The sequence below is a fragment of the Bufo bufo genome, chromosome 2 (assembly GCF_905171765.1).
Source record: "Bufo bufo chromosome 2, aBufBuf1.1, whole genome shotgun sequence".
In the NCBI taxonomy this organism is placed as follows: Eukaryota; Metazoa; Chordata; class Amphibia; order Anura; family Bufonidae; genus Bufo; species Bufo bufo.
In genome coordinates this window covers 825,134,801-825,158,545 of record NC_053390.1, presented here as the reverse complement: position 1 = coordinate 825,158,545, position 23,745 = coordinate 825,134,801, and the positions used below count along the sequence as shown (strand labels likewise).

At 46.4% G+C, this 23,745-nt stretch overlaps 1 protein-coding gene across 1 annotated transcript in view; it reads right to left on the bottom strand.

The window, feature by feature from the left end:
• Window positions 1-13,743, bottom strand: part of SFXN5 (sideroflexin 5) — a 216,363-nt gene extending 202,620 nt beyond the window's left edge. The window contains exon 1 of the mRNA XM_040419345.1: window positions 13,556-13,743. Within this exon, the coding sequence (XP_040275279.1) occupies window positions 13,556-13,699 (144 nt within the window). The 5' untranslated portion in view covers window positions 13,700-13,743. The remainder of the gene's footprint in view (window positions 1-13,555) is intronic.
• Between the last annotated feature and the right edge of the window lie 10,002 nt (window positions 13,744-23,745).

The following is a 23,745-nucleotide window of genomic DNA, read 5'->3' as shown; positions in this document are numbered from 1 at the left end:
TTCCTCATTTGATGTAGGAGGGAGGTTTAGTATTTGAGCATTTCAGTAAAAACAAAGGAATAGCCTGGAGCTCGAATAATATCCGACCAGTAACACATGGAGCTGGCAGTAAAATGGTTAATTCCGCATTAGCAGCATATTGTACCCAGGCCTGGTGTATGCGTAGGTGGCGCGGCTGCTTTATTATTTCTTGTATTTTTATGCTCCTGAGCGATTATTTCATCAACACAGATGAAATGTAAATGATTAAGATAATGCAACATATTTCGTTCTCTTAATCATACAGCTTGAGAGGAACACTTTGAGCGAGCTGCCAACATCCTGTCGCTACTAAAAGTTCGCATTTCCGAAACAGAGCATCTCATGACCTGTCAGGTGGGAACGTGGTGCACAATGCGCCTTTCCTGCTCACGGTGTGCAGAAGCATGTTCATGGGTCCAGCAGGAACCTGAACCTCTATTCTGGGAGTTCTCCTGATAACAGAAGAAGCTTTGGCTTCATAATCCTGCGGGATCTTCAGGTCTTTCGTAGGTCCTTCCTCTAGAAGACCTCTTGGCAATACAGGACAGCAGACACACCATGACTTAAACAGTAGCATTATAAAAGCAGTGGTGGTCAACTCACCAAGGGGTTGTCTTCTGTTTTTTAAGATGTTTTTGCCTACAAGTTTCAACCAAGGAGTTCTAGCTCCAAAAACACAGTGCCAGCCACATGATCCCCATATAGAGTTCAGCCATATTAGATCCATACAGCTTGCAGTCACACATCCCCCATAAAGACCTCAGACACATGCTCCACCTCGAATGCAACCCAATATTGAATCCAGATACTCATGGTTTAACTGAAGTCTACGGCTGCAGACAATCCTATCCTCTGAACAATAGATGATAATTCATAGGAAAAATCAGCCAGCAACAGGAGGATGTAAGGACCACTGTCAATGTGGTGCCTGAGCCATGTAATTGGGAGAAAGAAGAATCCATGTTGGTTGAGGCCAGTTGTCCACCACACTTGCCTCTGCAGGTTTCTAGGCAGAAGTGAAAACATGTTCCTGACAGTTTGAATATCATCGCCACTGGTCCCAAGAATAAGAAGACCTTGGTCCTCACCACCAATGTAGTGGTAGCAACAGGAATGCTCTCGTCATTAAATTGAAAGGTCTGAAGGTGTTGGAAAGTGTGTAGCCACCTCTTTACTGAGGGTCATGAATATAAGGTCTTTACACTTTTATGGGGTTGCCACAAAAAGATATATCGTAAGTCAGCTTAGTGCAGTCTCAAGAGCCAGGAACACCAATAAACCCAAAATTAGTCCAACTTTGGTCCAACCCTCATGATCCAGGTGCCCTATATGCCATAAGAGATACAGAAACCTAAAAGTGAGATCACACACAGTCCCTTAGCCACAATTGGTTGGAATAACACCCACAAATCTAATTTTATTTTGTAGGTTATCCTCGAGTGGAAAGTCTTTTTTTTAGATGATCCGCTTAAGATATCTAGGTATATATTAAGAGAGGACCAGGATTCTGTAAAACCTACTGATGGTTTATGTAGTCAAAATTAACGCTCTTCCAACATAGCACCATGTTTTTGATTCTGCAGTATGGAAAACCCAACTGCCCCCTAGAACGGGTTTTAACAAAGAACCTGGCCCCTCTAGGGAGGTCGCTGCTCATACACCTACACTATCGAGGCTGACAAATGCTTCTTGTAATAACAAGGGTCTTCGGATTAGGTATGAGGTTTTATTTCTACTCATAACACTAAGCTCCCAGTGTTCTGCCCCCGTGTCCTGCCAAGATCTCAGAGCATCAGCTGCAATGTCTGTCATAAAGGCCGCACAATATGCCTCCCCCTCACTCTTTCCCCATGTTTTTCAAATAAGAAGTATGCTCCTCCATCCTTCCAGATCTGACATCATGCTCCATGGCAGCTTGCTCACATATTTCCTCTTCAAAACGCCCAACATGAGCGCTCATCTGTTCAAATGTGTCAATGCAATTTAAAGGTACAGTCAGAGGATATCTAGGATGGTGGAACTGATCTGGCCTGGTAGACCTTCCTGCTAGAATGTATTACTGCATCAGAATCCCAGAAAGGGTCTGATTTGGAAACAGGAAATTAAAGAATTTAAGGGTGATTTTAATTGCAGATTGTCTACCTTGCTCCTAGTACTTGTTCAACCTTCCTGAAGACCTCAACTAAAGGCAAGACATTCTACGAAAAACATTCTCCATCAGGTCAGCAGGTGTCGAAATCAACTTGACTAATATAAATCCACGAGATATTACAGGTTTAAAGTAAAATATTGAGTCCCCGTACCAACAGGCAGATGACCTCTCCACCTGGTATAACTGGAGGTGACCACATCATAGCACCCATTGCCAATGCCGTACAAGAATGTAGTCCAGTTCTCATCTCTCGCGTCCTACGTATATATACACATAAATCTAATCATATGATTGAGCCTCATTTAGCAGCAGCTGAGTTCAGCAATTAGCAAATTAACAGCTTGGCAATTCCTCTGTCACGTTGGGCTCGTGGTCAGAACGAGAAGGAGTCTTTCCTGGATGCGCGGCAGACGTTGGAAGGAATCCTCGTAGTCATAAGGAAAGTTCGCCTTTATTTAATACAATTCAGTCCGTGTTGGAGAGATCTGGTCTACCTCCTAAGACAACACTGCTACGTTCTCAGCGTGTTTAGATTCAGAAAGCACCTAATAGGATCCAAACAACGGATGGCAGACGGTGAGGATGCACCAACGGTGTGTGGCAGCAAGATGGGGCTCAAGCTGAACGACTGAAGGGAAGGGGAGGACAGAAAAGTAACGACTCGCCGTAATCCAAGTCCTTGAGTCATCACCATTTGTCAAGGTATTTGAAATTCAACCATGTGATACTTATACCCGTTCATGGAAAATCTCTAAGACAACTAATATGGCCACCGTTACATCTCTGTTGTAGAAGATCTTTTCCTCTAGCAGGGAGCAGGTGAGTAATGTAGCAGAGGGCATTCCACAGATGAGTAATGGTTGACTTATTTTTTGTTTTCTAACATTTCCTGCTGTTAATTTCTTAAACTCCTTCTAGGAAATTTTGTGTGACCACCATAGTGGCAGCCATATTGGCTCCCAGTCAAAAGTGAGAAAGATAAAAATGGAATTAAGAACTTGGGAAAAGAGGACAGTCCTAAAATGTCTATGTCCTGGGGAATCTTGTGATCTAAAGCTCCCTCTACAACGCACCCATCAGGTGATGGAGACGGTAGTTGTTGCAGTCATTATAATAAAGATACCAGTGGAGCTCACAGGACTCTGGTGTCAGGTTCCACCAAGGTGTCTGTAGTTCTCAGAAAAATATAGCCCTGTATACAGGACCATCCAATGTGAGGGAATCTGCAATGTAGCCTCCAATGCCCATGAGAACAGAGGCTTTGGAGCATAGAAGAAAGGTGTCTGGAGGGTAGGATTAGTAAAGCACACTGTGATGTCCAGTGTGTCTTGACACCTTTCTATCATAGTCTACAATACAGTAACGTCAGCAATTTGGTCCATAGTAGCTCTTCAGTCCATAATTATCTATGAGCTTTGGACGGCCATCATCCTGTCACTGGTTCACCAGTTGTCTGTTCTTGGACCATTTTTGGAAGGTACTAGCCACTGCATACCAGGAATAACCTACAAGACCGCCATCCTAGAGATGCTCTAACCAAGTCCTCTAGGCATCATAATTTGGTCAGGTTCACTCAGATCCTTACACAAGCCAATGTTTCCTGCTTCCAACATATCAACTTCAAGAACTAACTGTTCACCTGCTGTGTATTATGTCCAACCCCATAACCTGCACCATACTATATCCCATCCCATAACCCTCACCATACTGAATCCCATCCCATAACCTGCACCATACTGTATCCCGCCCTATAACCTGCACCATACTGTATACCGCCCCATAACCTGCACCATACTGTATCCCGCCCCATAACCTGCACCATACTGTATCCCGCCCCATAACCTGCACCATACTGTATCCCGCCCCATAACCTGCACCATACTGTATCCCGCCCCATAACCTGCACCATACTGTATCCCGCCCCATACTGTATCCCACCCCATAATCTGCACTAGGGCTGCACGATATGGGTATTTTGTGCGATTGCGATTAGGGCCCTAAAAATTGCGATAACAATATGCGATATTTTAAGGGAATTGTGCTAGAGGTCTATTTGCTTGGATTTTCCCATATGAGCCGCTGACGCGGTTGGGTATGACATAGTTATGGGGGATCTGTGGATGGCGCTGTTATGCGGGGGATCTGTGGATGGCGCTGTTATGCGGGGGATCTGTGGATGGCGCTGTTATGCGGGGGATCTGTGGATGGCGCTGTTATGCGGGGGATCTGTGGATGGCGCTGTTATGTGGGGGATCTGTGGATGACGCTGTTATGTGGGGAATCTGTGGATGACACTGTTATGTGGGGGATCTGTGGATGACACTGTTATGTGGGGGATCTGTGGAGGACACTGTTATGTGGGAGATCTGTGGAGGACACTGTTATGTGGGGGATCTGTGGAGGACACTGTTATGTGGGGGATCTGTGGAGGACACTGTTATGTGGGGGATCTGTGGAGGACACTGTTATGTGGGGGATCTGTGGAGGACACTGTTATGTGGGGGATCTGTGGAGGACACTTATGGGGGATCTGTGGAGGACACTGTTATGGGGGATCTGTGGATGACACTGTTATGGGAGATCTGTGGAGGATACTGTTATGGGGGATCTGTGGAGGACACTGTTATGGGGGATCTGTGGAGGACACTGTTATGGGGGATCTGTGGAGGACACTTATGGGGGACCTGTGGATGACGCTGTTATGGGGTGGATCTGTGCTATGACACATAGGGCCATGAGGGGGGGGCAGCATAAGACAAACATATAGCATCTTATGCTGGTTCCCCTAATGGCCCTATGTGTCCCCTCATGTGTCCTAAACTGCGCACATAACTCTCCTATTGATAAAATGGCCAGCCTCTGTACTCACTTTCACTATGAATGCACGGTAGCGAGCGAGCCGGCCGGCGCGTGACTGACGTCACTGTCACGCTCCTCCCACTTAATTCAGGAAGCAGGAGCGTGACTAAGTGACGTCAGTCACGCGCCGGCCGCCTCGCTCGCTGCAGTGCTTTCATCGTGAAAGTGAGTACAGAGGCTGGCCATTTTATCAATAGGAGAGAGGCCATTTTATCAATAGGGGCCCCTTCATATATAATCGCAGCATTTTCGGGTCGGCCAAATCACCATATCGCATTTGGCGATTATCACGATTCGATTATTTTTTCGATATATCGTGCAGCCCTAACCTGCACCATACTGTATCCCGCCCCATAACCTGCACCATACTGTATCCCGCCCCATAACCTGCACCATACTGTATCCCGCCCCATAACCTGCACCATACTGTATCCCGCCCCATAACCTGCACCATACTGTATCCCGCCCCATAACCTGCACCATACTGTATCCCGCCCCATAACCTGCACCATACTGTATCCCGCCCCATAACCTGCACCATACTGTATCCCGCCCCATAACCTGCACCATACTGTATCCCGCCCCATAACCTGCACCATACTGTATCCCGCCCCATAACCTGCACCATACTGTATCCCGCCCCATAACCTGCACCATACTGTATCCCGCCCCATAACCTGCACCATACTGTATCCCACCCTATAACCTGCACCATACTGTATCCCGCCCCATAACCTGCACCATACTGTATCCCGCCCCATAACCTGCACCACACTGTATCACACCCCATAACCTGCACCATACTGTATCCCGCCCCATAACCTGCACCATACTGTATCCCGCCCCATAACCTGCACCATACTGTATCACACCCCATAACCTGCACCATACTGTATCCCGCCCCATAACCTGCACCATTGTCACCAGATACTCACTGTTACGGCTGATACACCAATGTCACAACCAGTGGAGAATTTCGTAAAGGGGTTGTCTCATTTGGAACATCGGTGGCATAACACTACTATATGCCACCAATGTCAGATAGGTGACATTTCAATGATAGTGGCGTGCTTGCCCCATAGAAAAAATTACTCAAGCACTCAAGCCCTAGCTTCATTCTAGACATTAGTGGCAGATCCTAGTGATATGCCACCAATGTTCCAGTTAAGACAATCCCTTTAAGAAAGTCATCTTATAGTCATCTATATATAAAAATACATGAGGAAACAACTCCACCCGGTAGCTGACATCTTCTCCACCTGTATGTGCAAAGTAACAGCCTCCTACAGCTACACTTGAAAGAGGAAAAGTGCCACGTCGTCTGGTGATTTCTCATCCATGGTTCCTTTCCGATGTGTAGATGTCCAAGCGTCCATGACTAGAGAGGCACAGAGAGCTGCAGCTCTCTGGAAGCGACGCTCAAGCCTGGTCTGTCATAGACATTGGTGAACCTCACAGAAGATCACCTGAGGCACAACCGCGTGCAATGAAAGGAAGAAAAATATATTCTTGGAATGTGTTGGACATCCTGGTCACATGTTAATGAGACTCTTCCAAGAAAATAAATTGTGGTAAGCAGCATGGGAGCGAGCCTTCCAGGTTGAACTTTGGCGTTTCGCTTACCAACATGGAGATGTTAAAGGGGATGCCTGAGTGGCACGAAAAGAAGCAATATGCGCCTTTCCGATCCATTGTCACCCCGTTCCGGCACTTCCTGTTCTTCTCGTCACTGTTGACACACAATAAATGAATGCTCAGCCAGTCACTGGATGAGACAGGTCAATTAGAGACCGGTGGGGAACGGGAAACATCTTAAAGAGAATGTAAGACATTTCTATGTTACTCTTAACCCCCCACAAGAAGGTATGGACTTTTCCAGTAAGATTCTGACGTTGTGGAAAATGGTCTGGATGCAACAAGATGAAGGGTGAGATGGGATCAAGGGATCAGTCACAGGTACCAGGCACATGGTCTCATGTGAAAACTCCAAGCTCAGGATGTACCTTCACCTGAAGATGAGGTGGCGAGGCAAGAGTCCTCTTTAAGTAGGACCAAAATCATTGAAGAGAATGAGCTTTGTGGCAGCTTGACATATGAGCAAACACAAAGAAGCAGAGCGCAGCCAGGACCAGCGGTAGTCACTGCGGATGCACAGGAACCTAGCTGGAGGCCAGAGCCGCACAACACCAGGTCAGGAGCAGTGCAAATTGCTGGAGCTCATGACCAGAACCTTTTTCAATTGTGAACACCTAAATACTGGGCAGAAACTGACCCCACATGTGGGCAGACGGATGAGGCATCACTACACAAAAACCTCCAGAGGTATGCGTTACTGGTATTTGGACCATAAGAGCACAAATTAAGATTATTACGAGAAAATTCAAACCCACCAAGAAGCGAGTAACACGGCGACCGATATAAGAATGGGGTAAAGAGGAGCGAATTTATTTTATTGGTTTGAGTTCCGATTCGCCAAATTTCAGAAAAAGTTAGATTTTTTCATATGAATCGATTAGACAGAGAGATGCTGCTCTGGGTTCCTGGGTAAGATATACAGTTGCAAGAAAAAGTATGTGAACCCTTTGGAATGATATGGATTTCTGCACAAATTGGTCATAAAATGTGATCTGAAGTCAAAACAATAGACAATCACAGTCGGCTTAAACTGATAACACACAAAGAGTTAAACGTTACCATGTTTTTACTGAACACACCATGTCAACATTCACAGTGCAGGTGGGAAAAGTATGTGAACCCTTGGATTTAATAACTGGTTGAGCCTCCTTTGGCAGCAATAACTTCAACCAAACGTTTCTGTAATGACCGACGACACGCACAGGGAGGAAAACAGGGAAAGCCCTGCCCAAGGGAGAGGGAAAGGTGGTGACCCCTAACTCACCTTGCGGCTGGCACCTGACTGCCCTGACGTCCCTAGACGGGTTCCTCACCCGTGCGGCGATCGCGTGCCTAAACCCTGGCTTTCCCTAATATGAGCCCTAGATAGTGAACAGGCCGGTGGGATCGCTAGTCCGCACCACTATCACTAAGAGGGAAACACCAGGGAGAGGACAGACAAAACAGACAAACACATACACCCAGGTGGGTGACCACAATAGACCAAAAAGGTCCAACAGGGATCCGGAGGGTAGCGTTCTGGACCAACTACCAGCGAACACAGCAACACAGCTCCAGAAGGTCAGAATAGATGTCCAGGCAGGAAGCTCTATCTCTGGCAACCAGAGAAGTGTGAGAGAGGAATATAAGGAGGTCTGGGAGTGCTGGACAAGGAACAGCTGAGGAGAAGGAGCTACGGATCCCTGAGTGAGCCAAAAGGGTTTGCTAAGCAAACCCAGAAAGCTACCATAAGGAAAACAGCCCTATCTTAAATAGAGCGTGCAGCCAACCGCTGCGACTTCCTGACCCCGGGTATAACGGAGTCAGGCGTGGTCCTCGACACCCTCGTGACAGTTTCCTGTAGTTGCAGATCAGACGTGCACAACGGTCAGGAGTAATTATTGGCCATTCCTCTTTACAGAACTCTTTCAGTTCAGCAATATTCTTGGTATGTCTGGTGTGAATCGCTTTCTTGAGGTCATGCCACAGCATCTCTGTCGGGTTGAGGTCAGGACTCTGACTGGGCCACTCCAGAAGGCGTATTTTCTTCTGTTTAAGCCATTCTGTTGTTGATTTACTTCTATGCTTTGGGTTGTTGTCCTGTTGCAACACCCATCTTCTGTTGAGCTTCAGCTGGTGGACAGATGGCCTTAAGTTCTCCTGCAAAATGTCTTGATAAACTTGGGAATTAATTTTTCCTTCGATGACAGCAATCCGTCCAGGCCCTGACGCAGCAAAGCAGCCCCAAACCGTGATGCCCCCACCACCATACTTCACAGTTGGGATGAGGTTTGATGTTGGTTTGCTGTGCCTCTTTTTCTCCACACATAGTGTTGTGTGTTTCTTCCAAACTCAACTTTGGTTTCATCTGTCCACAGAATATTTTGCCAGTACTGCTGTGGAACATCCAGGTGCTCTTGTGCAAACTGTAAACGTGCAGCAATGTTTTTTTGGACAGCAGTGGCTTCCTCTGTGGTATCCTCCCATGAAATCCATTCTTGTTTAGTGTTTTACGTATCGTAGATTCGCTAACAGGGATGTTAGCATATGCCAGAGACTTTTGTAAGTCTTTAGCTGACACTCTAGGATTCTTCTTCACCTCATTGAGCAGTCTGCGCTGTGCTCTTGCAGCCATCTTTACAGGACGGCCACTCCTAGGGAGAGTAGCAGCAGTGCTGAACTTTCTCCATTTATAGACAATTTGTCTTACCGTGGACTGATGAACAGCAAGGCTTTTGGAGATACTTTTATAACCCTTTCCAGCTTTATGCAAGTCAACAATTCTTAATCGTTGGTCTTCTAAGAGCTCTTTTGTGCGAAGCATCATTCACATCAGGCAATGCTTCTTGTGAAGAGCAAACCCAGAACTGGTGTGTGTTTTTTATAGGGCAGGGCAGCTGTAACCAACACCTCCAATCTCATCTCATTGACTGGACTCCAGTTGGCTGACACCTCACTCCAATTAGCTCTTGGAGATGTCATTAGTCTAGGGGTTCACATAATTTTTCCACCTGCACTGTGAATGTTTATATAGTTTGAGGCTACCACCAAAAACTTAATGGAACAAAATGAGAGAAAACTAATCTAAAACGCACAAAGAGGTATGTATAAATATAGATATTGGAGATGAGCAAATAAATTCTATCAATTTGAAATTCAGCCAGATTTTTTTATATTTTTTTATTTTGTGATTCATTTCAGACAAAGCAAGAGAGAGATCCGCATGTGAAAAACACGGAATACTCCGCACATGTACCACATATACTAGGTGCTCTCCATAATGAGAAAGAGTACCCCCCCTCCCATTTATATTATTGAGGAACCCAGAGCAGCAGATTAGTCTCTCTACAAATCACAATTCGGGTTCGTTAGAATCCAAACTGGGAGGGCGGACTGGGCCATCCGGAGACTGGGGCACTCAGAGCTCCTTCCTTATTGTGCACTATTTGGAAAAAAATACACTAGAAAATATGAATAAATAAACTTGACCTCAGAAGACGCGTCTCCTCCTGAGGGTGATATAACCGGTATAATAAGTAACTGGGTGAGGAGGCGGTGAGTACTACTCATAAATACCACACAACTGGGCGATACCGGCCGGAACATGTCACCAACCGCACCTATAAGAGGGGACTGCACAATTGTATACAGGTGTATACTGGACATATCATCTATACTGGTGTATACTGGACATATCATCTATACTGGTGTATACTGGTGCATACAGGACATATCATCTATACTGGTGTATACTGGACATATCATCTATACTGGTGTATACTGGACATATCATCTATACTGGTGTATACTGGACATATCACCTATACTGGTGTATACTGGACATATCATCTATACTGGTGTATACTGGTGCATACAGGACATATCATCTATACTGGTGTATACTGGACATATCATCTATACTGGTGTATACTGGACATATCATCTATACTGGTGCATACAGGACATATCACCTATACTGGTGCATACTGGACATATCATCTATACTGGTGTATACTGGACATATCATCTATACTGGTGTATACTGGTGCATACAGGACATATCATCTATACTGGTGTATACTGGACATATCACCTATACTGGTGTATACTGGTGCATACTGGACATATCATCTATATTGGTGTATACTGGACATATCACCTATACTGGTGTATACTGGACATATCATCTATACTGGTGTATACTGGACATATCATCTATACTGGTGTATACTGGTGCATACAGGACATATCATCTATACTGGTGTATACTGGACATATCACCTATACTGGTGTATACTGGTGCATACAGGACATATCATCTATACTGGTGTATACTGGACATATCATCTATACTGGTGTATACTGGACATAACATCTATACTGGTGTATACTGGACATATCACCTATACTGGTGTATACTGGACATATCATCTATACTGGTGCATACAGGACATATCATCTATACTGGTGTATACTGGACATATCATCTATACTGGTGTATACTGGACATATCATCTATACTGGTGCACACAGGACATATCACCTATACTGGTGTATACTGGACATATCATCTATACTGGTGTATACTGGACATATCATCTATACTGGTGTATACTGGTGCATACAGGACATATCATCTATACTGGTGTATACTGGACATATCACCTATACTGGTGTATACTGGACATATCATCTATACTGGTGTATACAGGACATATCATCTATACTGGTGTATACTGGTGCATACTGGACATATCATCTATACTGGTGTATACAGGACATATAATCTATACTGGGTATACTGGTATATACTGGACATATCACCTATACTGGTGTATACTGGACATATCACCTATACTGGTGTATACTGGTGCATACAGGACATATCATCTATACTGGTGTATACTGGTGCATACAGGACAAATCATCTATACTGGTGCATACAGGACATATCATCTATACTGGTGTATACAGGACATATAATCTATACTGGGTATACTGGTGTATACCGGACATATCATCTATACTGGTGTATACAGGAAATATCATCTATACTGGTGTATACAGGACATATCATCTATACTGGTGTATACTGGACATATCATCTATACTGGTGTATACAGGACATATCATCTATACTGGTGTATACTGGTGCATACAGGACATATCATCTATACTGGTGTATACTGGACATATCACCTATACTGGTGTATACTGGACATATCATCTATACTGGTGTATACTGGTGCATACAGGACATATCATCTATACTGGTGTATACTGGACATATCATCTATACTGGTGTATACAGGACATATCATCTATACTGGTGTATACTGGTGCATACAGGACATATCATCTATACTGGTGTATACTGGACATATCACCTATACTGGTGTATACTGGACATATCACCTATACTGGTGTATACTGGTGCATACAGGACATATCACCTATACTGGTATATACTGGACATATCACCTATACTGGTGTATACTGGACATATCACCTATACTGGTGTATACTGGTGCATACAGGACATATCACCTATACTGGTGTATACTGATGTATACTGGACATATCATCTATACTGGTGTATACAGGACATATAATCTATACTGGGTATACTGGTGTATACCGGACATATCATCTATACTGGTGTATACAGGACATATCATCTATACTGGTGTATACAGGACATATCATCTATACTGGTGTATACAGGACATATCATCTATACTGGTGTATACTGGACATATCATCTATACTGGTGTATACAGGACATATCATCTATACTGGTGTATACAGGACATATCATCTATACTGGTGTATACAGGACATATCATCTATACTGGTGCATACAGGACATAACTATACTGGTGCATACTGGAGACATAATCTATACTGGTGTATACAGGACATATAATCTATACTGGGTATACTGGTGCATACAGGACATATCATCTATACTGGTGTATACAGGACATATCATCTATACTGGTGTATACAGGACATATCATCTATACTGGTGTATACTGGACATATCATCTATACTGGTGTATACAGGACATATCATCTATACTGGTGTATACTGGACATATCATCTATACTGGTGTATACTGGACATATCATCTATACTGGTGCATACAGGACATATCATCTATACTGGTGTATACTGGACATATCATCTATACTGGTGTATACAGGACATATCATCTATACTGGTGTATACTGGACATATCATCTATACTGGTGTATACTGGACATATCATCTATACTGGTGCATACAGGACATATCATCTATACTGGTGTATACTGGTGCATACTGGACATATCATCTATACTGGTGCATAGTGGAGACATAATCTATACTGGTGCATACTGGAGACATAATCTATACTGGTGCATACTGGAGACATAATCTATACTGGTGCATACTGGAGACATAATCTATACTGGTGCATACTGGAGACATAATCTATACTGGTGCATACTGGAGACATAATCTATACTGGTGCATAGTGGAGACATAATCTATACTGGTGCATACAGGACATAACTATACTGGTGCATACTGGAGACATAATCTATACTGGTGCATACTGGAGACATAATCTATACTGGTGCATACTGGACATACAGCTCGCATACATTTCTATACCTGCCTGGCACTGACGTTTCCCCGCCCTTTTCCAGTAACCACGCCCACACATAACAGAGCGCACCAAACCGAACTCCCCTCAGCCATCGTCCAGCCTTCCCTCATGCTGAGTGACAATCACTGCAGCCAATCAGGCGTGCAGAGCAAGACACGGGGGTGGAGTCCACTGTCAAAACAGAGCGCCCTTCAGTAGAGGGATGCGCTACCTGAGGAAAGCCGGTGGGAACCGGCAGAGAGCGCGGACTCACCTGCTCGAAGCGCGGTCTCCCCAGGACGAAGGGGGGGTCCTCGGCCGCCATGTCCAGTCGCCGTGGTGCAGTGGTCTCTCCCGCCGCGGCGGCCGCCGGGAGTTGTAGTGCTGCCGGGGAGTCCCCTGCTCCTCCTGCCCTCATCTCCAGGCTGCAGCCGCTGCTCCCGGAACGAAGCAGGAGGAGCGCTTCGTCCCGCCCACTCACGTGTGACGTCAGGCGCCGCCCAACGCCAGGATTCATGGCGGAATTAGTAGAGCGCGGAGATTTGTATAGGGAGCAACCGCCACTGTGTAGAGAGCAGAATAGTGAGTGCAGCTCTGGAGTATAATGCAGGATAAGTCATGTATGTACACAGTGACTGCACCAGCAGAATAGTGAGTGCAGCTCTGGAGTATAATGCAGGATAGGTAATGTATGTACACAGTGACTGCACCAGCAGAATAGTGAGTGCAGCTCTGGAGTATAATGCAGGATAAGTCATGTATGTACACAGTGACTGCACCAGCAGAATAGTGAGTGCAGCTCTGGAGTATAATACAGGATGTAACTCAGGATCAGTACAGGATAAGTAATGTATGTACACAGTGACTGCACCAGCAGAATAGTGAGTGCAGCTCTGGAGTATAATACAGGATGTAACTCAGGATCAGTACAGGATAAGTAATGTATGTACACAGTGACTGCACTAGCAGAATAGTGAGTGCAGCTCTGGAGTATAATACAGGATGTAACTCAGGATCAGTACAGGATAAGTAATGTATGTACACAGTGACTGCACCAGCAGAATAGTGAGTGCAGCTCTGGAGTATAATACAGGATGTAACTCAGGATCAGTACAGGATAAGTAATGTAATGTATGTACACAGTGACTGCACCAGCAGAATAGTGAGTGCAGCTCTGGAGTATAATACAGAATGTAACTCAGGATCAGTACAGGATAAATAATGTAATGTATGTACACAGTGACTGCACCAGCAGAATAGTGATTGCAGCTCTGGAGTATAATACAGGCTGTAACTCAGGATCAGTACAGGATAAGTAATGTATGTACACAGTGACTGCACCAGCAGAATAGTGAGTGCAGCTCTGGAGTATAATACAGGATGTGACCCAGGATCAGTACAGGATAAGTAATGTATGTACACGGTGACTGCACCAGCAGAATAGTGAGTGCAGCTCTGGAGTATAATACAGGATGTAATTCAAGATCAGTACAGGATAAGTAATGTATGTACACAGTGACTGCACCAGCAGAATAGTGAGTACAGCTCTGGAGTATAATACAGGATGTAACTCAGGATCAGTACAGGATAAGTAATGTATGTATGTAGACAGTGACTGCACCAGCAGAATAGTGAGTGCAGCTCTGGAGTATAATACAGGATGTAATTCAAGATCAGTACAGGATAAGTAATGTATGTACACAGTGACTGCACCAGCAGCATAGTGAGTACAGCTCTGGAGTATAATACAGGATGTAACTCAGGATCAGTAGAGGATAAGTAATGTATGTACACAGTGACTGCACCAGCAGAATAGTGAGTGCAGCTCTGGAGTATAATACAGGATGTGACCCAGGATCAGTACAGGATAAGTAATGTATGTACACAGTGACTGCACCAGCAGAATAGTGAGTGCAGCTCTGGAGTATAATACAGGATGTAACTCAGGATCAGTGCAGGATAAGTAATGTATGTACACAGTGACTGCACCAGCAGAATAGTGAGTGCAGCTCTGGAGTATAATACAGGATGTAACTCAGGATCAGTACAGGATAAGTAATGTATGTACACAGTGACTGCACCAGCAGAATAGTGAATGCAGCTCTGGAGTATAATACAGGATGTAACTCAGGATCAGTACAGGATAAGTAATGTATGTACACAGTGACTGCACCAGCAGAATAGTGAGTGCAGCTCTGGAGTATAATACAGGATGTAACTCAGGATCAGTACAGGATAAGTAATGTATGTACACAGTGACTGCACCAGCAGAATAGTGAGTGCAGCTCTGGAGTATAATACAGGATGTAACTCAGGATCAGTACAGGATAAGTAATGTATGTACACAGTGACTGCACCAGCAGAATAGTGAGTGCTGCTCTGGAGTATAATACAGGATGTAACTCAGGATCAGTACAGGATAAGTAATGTATGTACACAGTGACTGCACCAGCAGAATAGGGAGTGCAGCTCTGGAGTATAATACAGGATGTAACTCAGGATCAGTACAAGATAAGTAATGTATGTACACAGTGACTGCACCAGCAGAATAGTGAGTGCAGCTCTGGAGTATAATACAGGATGTAACTCAGGATCAGTACAGGATAAGTAATGTATGTACACAGTGACTGCACCAGCAGAATAGTGAGTGCAGCTCTGGAGTATAATACAGGATGTAACTCAGGATCAGTACAGGATAAGTAATGTATGTACACAGTGACTGCACCAGCAGAATAGTGAGTGCAGCTCTGGAGTATAATACTGGATGTGATTCAGGATCAGTACAGGATAAGTAATGTAATGTATGTACACAGTAACACAGTGACTGCACCAGCAGAATAGTGAGTGCAGCTTTGGAGTATAATACAGGATGTAACTCAGGATCAGTACAGGATAAGTAATGTATGTACACAGTGACTGCACCAGCAGAATAGGGAGTGCAGCTCTGGAGTATAATACAGGATGTAACTCAGGATCAGTACAAGATAAGTAATGTATGTACACAGTGACTGCACCAGCAGAATAGTGAGTGCAGCTCTGGAGTATAATACAGGATGTAACTCAGGATCAGTACAGGATAAGTAATGTATGTACACAGTGACTGCACCAGCAGAATAGTGAGTGCAGCTCTGGAGTATAATACAGGATGTAACTCAGGATCAGTACAGGATAAGTAATGTATGTACACAGTGACTGCACCAGCAGAATAGTGAGTGCAGCTCTGGAGTATAATACAGGATGTAACTCAGGATCAGTACAGGATAAGTAATGTATGTACACAGTGACTGCACCAGCAGAATAGTGAGTGCAGCTCTGGAGTATAATACTGGATGTGATTCAGGATCAGTACAGGATAAGTAATGTAATGTATGTACACAGTGACTGCACCAGCAGAATAGTGAGTGCAGCTCTGGAGTATAATACAGGATGTGACAAAGGATCAGTACAGGATAAGTAATGTATGTACACAGTGACTGCACCAGCAGAATAGTGAGTGCAGCTCTGGAGTATAATACAGGATGTAACTCAGGATAAGTACAGGATAAGTAATGTATGTACACGGTGACTGCACCAGCAGAATAGTGAGTGCAGCTTTGGAGTATAATACAGGATGTAACTCAGGATCAGTACAGGATAAGTAATGTATGTACACGGTGACTGCACCAGCAGAATAGTGAGTGCAGCTCTGGAGTATAATACAGGATGTAACTCAGGATCAGTACAGGATAAGTAATGTATGTACACAGTGACTGCACCAGCAGAATAGTGAGTGCAGCTCTGGAGTATAATGCAGGATGTAACTAAATGATTTTCCTATTTCATGACGTAAAGTCATAGTTTTATTAAAGACACGGAGGCGAGTATTGCTTTCTCCTTCTTTACTGACCACCAATAGCAGCAAAGAGAAAAAATTTACATACAAGGAACCATAGCAACCAAGGTCCCTCCCCACTGGCCCCTATAATAGGCCGCTCTTCCTCTGGAACTTCCTCTTTCTTTGAAAATCTGGTGCTGACATCCCGAACATCATAACGATAACTCCGAACTTTAACTGGAACGGAAAGTCCACCGCCCATGAAGCGCAATTAACTAGCCAACGTAGCTAAACTGTAGAAGACATCAACCGGAACACGGCATCTTATAAAGGAAGAAACTTCATCCTGGAAAATAAAACAGACCATAGGCCTAGGTGAAATAAACATGTCAGGACAGAATGTCCGGAAGCCATCTACGCAACTGACTCAACAGGTGACAAGTGACAGAAAACAATATAAATTGCAATAAATAACATGAAATACAATGGCAATGAAACAAACATTAGGACAATAAATACCTAAAACAAAATAACTTAAAAGGTTAATAATACATAGAGGTACTACCCCTGTAGTAAAAAAACCGCGAGAAAAACCCAAGGGAGGGAATAGGGCGGGCAATACTCGCCTCCGTGTCTTTAATAAAACTATGACTTTACGTCATGGAATAGGAAAATCATTTAGTTTTACAGCAAGACACGGAGGCTTCATATTGCAAGTTCAAAGCCTGTCTATAATAGAAGCAAACAGATTAGACGGAGGGCGAAAATAAAATTCTCTGAATGAATTAACACTCGACCAATCCGCCAAACGCATGACATCCTCTAATCTGGCCCCCGAAACCGCCAAGGCAGAGGCACCCCGTGCCGAGTGGGCCGTGAAGATAGAAGTTTCGATACCTGCAAGAGACATGACCCACTTAAGCCAACGCGCCAACGTAGGACTAGAAACTGGGCCAAAAGGATGTCGGATAGAAAGAAACAATTGGGAAACGGTAGAAGACCTGTGTGATAAGGTCCTGGATTCGTACTCCTTAAGGCAAGCCACAGGGCACAAGACCGGGGATGAAGGGAAACTGGGATAGGAGACAGATCTGATGTTAGTCTTAGTACGACGCGAAATGTTAAAGGTGACCCCATCCGGGGTAAACGAACGAGCGTCATAGTCCAGGGCTCTCACATCCGAGACCCTTTTACAAGAAATAAGGCAAAACAATGCCAACAACTTTGCGGATAATTGCCTAAGTGTAAGGGCAGAATTCTCGGGCCAAGAGGATAAAAAGGATGAGACCAGGGAGACGTCCCCTGTAGTGGAAAAACGAGGTCGAGGTGGGCGAGCCAACCGTGACCCACGCAAAAGGCGAGACACCGAAGGATGTTGACCAGCCGGCACACTATCGAACCCAGCATGGGAAGAAGAAATAGCGGACCTGAAAAGGTTGATGGTCCGATACACCTTCCCCGCCTCGAAGAGAGAGGTGAGGAACTCCAGTAGGTGGGCTACAGGTGCCGAAACGGGATCCAGGTCCCGTTCCACGCACCAATTAGCCCAAGTTCTCCAGGCTGCCCGGTAAGACTTTCTGGTACCGGGAGCCCATGCGTTATCCAGTAACTGTCGAGTTGCTGCCTAAATGCCCTCGACAGCCCCAGGTGTCCGGAGATCCGGCACGCCAACAACCGTATGGATCCGTCCAGGAGAAGTGGATGGTGTAGACCCTGAGGGTTGCGTAGGAGATCCAGACGGATCGGGAGGAGAAGAGGTACTTCCACCAGGATCCTCATCAGTGAAGGGAACCAGACTTGAGACCCCCAGAACGGAACCACCAACACCACATCCGCCAGGTGACGTTGGACCTGAAGAAGAGTCCTCGGGATCATCGAGAAAGGAGGGAAGGCGTAGAGGCGGGATATCGACCAATCCTGGAGAAACGCATCCACCGCTTCCGGATCCGGACGCCAGCTGAAAAACCGAGCGAGTTGTCTGTTGAGCCGAGAGGCAAAGAGATCGACCGACATCGGACCCCACATCTCCGAGATTGCTGAGAAAATCTGTGGATCCAGCTGCCAGTCGCTGCCATCCGCTAGGTAGCGTGAGTTCCAGTCTGCACGAACGTTGTTCAATCCCGGCAAGTATTCCACCTGTACCATGATGTCTTTGGACAGGCAAAACGACCAAAAATCCTTGGCCAACCGAGCCAAGGTTGCCGAGTGGGTACCTCCCAAACGATTGACATACCGGACCGCCGATATATTGTCCATCCGTAGCCTGATGCACGCGTTGGCGATCCCGTTGGAAAAACTCCAAACTGCAAACGAACCGGCTAGTAGTTCCAAGGCATTGATATGGAGGAGGGATTCCTCCGCCGACCAGGCACCCCCCGTGGAGACCCCCTGGGAGTGGGCGCCCCAGCCCTGGAGGCTCGCATCCGACTCAATGGTTATTTCCTGCAGAAATCGCTCTGCCGTTCCACGCCTCCAGATTGGCGATCCACCAACTCAACCCCTCTCGGGCCTCCGAGTCCAAGACCACTGCGTCCGCAAAGGAGGCACCGGTCCGCAGATCTTCAGCCATTGTAGAGCCCGGTAATGCAACGGGGCTGGAAACACGGCCTGAATCGACGAGGCTAACAAACCAATGATGCGAGCCAGGTGACGTAAGGAGAGGTTGGGCATGAGAAGAGCACGTCTCAATTCCTTGCGGATGGCTCGTAACTTCGCCGCCGGAAGGCTGAGGGATTCCGAGAGCGAGTCCACCATGAATCCCAGGAACTCCATCCTCTGGGATGGGATGAGAGAGGACTTCTTGTTGAGGAGGAAACCGAGGTCTGACAGCAGATTCCCTGTCCACTGGAGATGCTCCAGTAGACCCGTCCTGGATTCGTGCATCAACAAGATGTCGTCCAGATATATGATAAGACGCACGCCCCGTGTCCTCAACCATGACACGACCGGCCGTAGTAACTTGGTGAAACACCAAGGGGCGGATGACAGTCCGAACGGTAGACAGGTGAATCTCCAGATCTCGCCTCTCCACCGGAACCTGAGAAGATCCCTGGAATGACTGGCCACTGGGACCGTCAGGTAAGCATCTTTCAGATCCAGCTTTACCATCCAGTCCCCGGGGACTAGCAAATCCCGAAGGAGGTGGATCCCCTCCATCTTGAAATGCCGGTAGCGTACTACCGCATTTAGGGCGCGACGGTTGATGACAGGTCTCATCTGACCCCCTTTCTTCTGGACCAGGAAGATGTTGCTGAGCACCCCTCCCCCGAAAGGGGGCGCACGCTCTATCGCCTGTTTTTGCCTGAGAGAGACCAGTTCCACGTCCACCAACGCACAATCTGGGGTTGACAAGGGTATGGGTGGAGGGGAAGGGATTAGGGATGTGGAACCCGTGAGTTCTATGTGGAATCCCCTGACCGTTGAAAGTACCTATGGATCTGAGGTGATGAGGCCCCAAGCATGAGAAAAAAGATGGAGTCTGCCCCCTTCACAAGGGACCATAGAATCCCCAATCTGGGGAGGACTTACCCAAGGGTCTGCGGTAACTTGGATTTCCTCTGAAGGAACGCGACCTCCATTGATTTCCTCTGGTGGAGAAGAAAGGTGACGGGTTGCGGTGGTCCTGGAATGATGGTCGTTGACCACCAGCACCTCTGCTCGTGCCACGGGCCTGAAAGTTTGCACGGCCGGACAGGCGGCCCCTACCACTGCAGGCCCGATGAGAGACCCGTCCCTGGAATACTCTGCGCATAATGGTTTGGGCCTTGTCAAGCGCAGTAAAGGTACCCACAAAGCGGCTCATGTCTTTAATAAAAGAGTCTCCGAAGAGGAGACCCTGGGCGTCCTTACCCGCCTCAGTAAGAGACAAAATTTCCAACTTGGGGTCGATCTTGAACAAGATGGCCTTGCGCCTCTCGATTGCCAATGAGGTATTGGCGTTACCGGCAATACAAATTGCCCTTTGGGTCCAACCCCGTAGTTCCTCGGGGTCTATTGGAGAGCCCTGATTTCTAGCGGCTTCAGCTAATTCAAAAATCTTTGCCAATGGGCCAAAGACATCCAGAACCTTGTCCTGGCAGCTGCGCAGAGCTGAATCCAGACCCTTCTTAGGGTTCCAGCCGGTTTTGGCTAAGAATTGTGACATCTTGGGGTTAACTATGGGGGTGTCACACACTTTGTTAGGAACAATCGGCCTGGGGCACTTGGCCCTAAGCTTGTTCCGTGTCTCACGGTTAAGGGGGTGACGTACCCAGTGCTCTAAATAGGACCCCACGTGTTCAGTGGAGAGCCATTCCGCCGAGCGCGGATGATGCAGCGCCTCAGGGTCGAACATGGGTTCGTCTGACGCGTCAAGCAGAGCCTCTGAGCGAATGGCGTTAGAAGAGGATGCCGCATCCTTGGCAGAGGAGGCTGCAGTAGCGGATGCAGATGGACCCTGCACTGGTAGGGTTATAGCCTCCTCTGACCCGTAGTCAAAGTCCGCCATAGCCTCCTCGTCTGATGCTCTATCTGAGTCAGACATATCTGGTGATTGTGCTCTAGCGCACTTCCATGTCCGCGCCCGTTCTGCCTGGCGGGAAAAGGCTCTTTTCCGTGAACTATGCACGGTCTCTGGGGTGGCATGATGCGCACCAGTCAAAGTCCCCTGTGGCACAGGGGGTTCAATAAAGGTAGGCTGCGGAGACGTGTTATGGTCTGGCAAGGACCTGGTAGCTGGCTGGGTGGACAGAGCATGGGTAATGGTTTGTGACAGAATAGTCGACATGGAGCCCATGGCCGCCGTGATGGCGTCTGATACAGAGCGCTGCAGGGCCAGCGTCTGTGCATCCACATCCGAGTGATTGTGACCCTCAGGGGAGGAAGGGGGCATATTCACAGCAGAAGGGATAGGGGTAGACATGATAGTAATGCTACTAGCTAATGGAGCAAAGCGCAGGCTAAAACTAGATGCACCTGATGTAAGATGTGACCTCAGCAACACAGGCAGAGCAGGAGCCGCCGACCGCACAGGAGCAGACACAGGGCCGGAAGTGACGGAGGTACCGGAAGTAGCGCTGAGAAGCCCGCAAAATGCGGTAAGCTTAATACAGCACGGCCGCTGAGATCTCGCGGCCGGCCGGCCCACTGAGGGTATACCAATATGGCCGCCGAGATCTCGCGAGATCTCGTGGCCGAACTGACTACCGGAGGTGTTATGGAGATGTGCCGCTGGAATCCGAGGAGCCACCTGATCCAAAGGAGATTGCTCCGGTGAGTGAGGAGAAGGTGGGGGGCATGCGCCGCGCAAGCAATGACGATCGCCGCAGTGAGCGGCGCAAGTAGGGAAGGGGCAATGAAGCGCAAGCGGATGCAAAAAGGGCGCAGTGGATAAGCACAAGGTCCTATCGGCAGGGGTACAAGCGGGCAAAATCAAACAAGTTAGCGCTGCTAGCAAAGACAGGGTTAGTCACCCTGGGTACATAGCGCAAGCAACAGCAATAAATCACTGATAAGAAATCTCACAATGTACTTATCTGGTGGCAGCAGCAAAGAAAGAGGAAGAGCGGCCTATTATAGGGGCCAGTGGGGAGGGACATTGGTTGCTATGGTTCCTTGTATGTAAATTTTTTCTCTTTGCTGCTATTGGTGGTCAGTAAAGAAGGAGAAAGCAATACTCGCCTCCGTGTCTTGCTGTAAAACTCAAGATCAGTATAGGATAAGTAATGTATGTACACAGTGACTGCACCAGCAGAATAGTGAGTGCAGCTCTGGAGTATAATACAGGATGTAACTCAGGATCAGTACAGGATAAGTAATGTATGTACACAGTGACTGCACTAGCAGAATAGTGAGTGCAGCTCTGGAGTATAATACAGGATGTAACTCAGGATCAGTACAGGATAAGTAATGTATGTACACAGTGACTGCACCAGCAGAATAGTGAGTGCAGCTCTGGAGTATAATACAGGATGTGACCCAGGATCAGTACAGGATAAGTAATGTATGTACATGGTGACTGCACCAGCAGAATAGTGAGTGCAGCTCTGGAGTATAATACAGGATGTAATTCAAGATCAGTACAGGATAAGTAATGTATGTACACAGTGACTGCACCAGCAGAATAGTGAGTGCAGCTCTGGAGTATAATACAGGATGTAATTCAAGATCAGTACAGGATAAGTAATGTATGTACACAGTGACTGCACCAGCAGCATAGTGAGTACAGCTCTGGAGTATAATACAGGATGTAACTCAGGATCAGTAGAGGATAAGTAATGTATGTACACAGTGACTGCACCAGCAGAATAGTGAGTGCAGCTCTGGAGTATAATACAGGATGTGACCCAGGATCAGTACAGGATAAGTAATGTATGTACACAGTGACTGCACCAGCAGAATAGTGAGTGCAGCTCTGGAGTATATTACAGGATGTAACTCAGGATCAGTACAGGATGAGTAATGTATGTACACAGTGACTCCACCAGCAGAATAGTGAGTGCAGCTCTGGAGTATAATACAGGATGCAACCCAGGATCAGTACAGGATAAGTAATGTATGTACACAGTGACTGCACCATCAGAATAGTGAGTGCAGCTCTGGAGTATAATACAGGATGTAACTCAGGATCAGTACAGGATAAGTAATGTATGTACACAGTGACTGCACCAGCA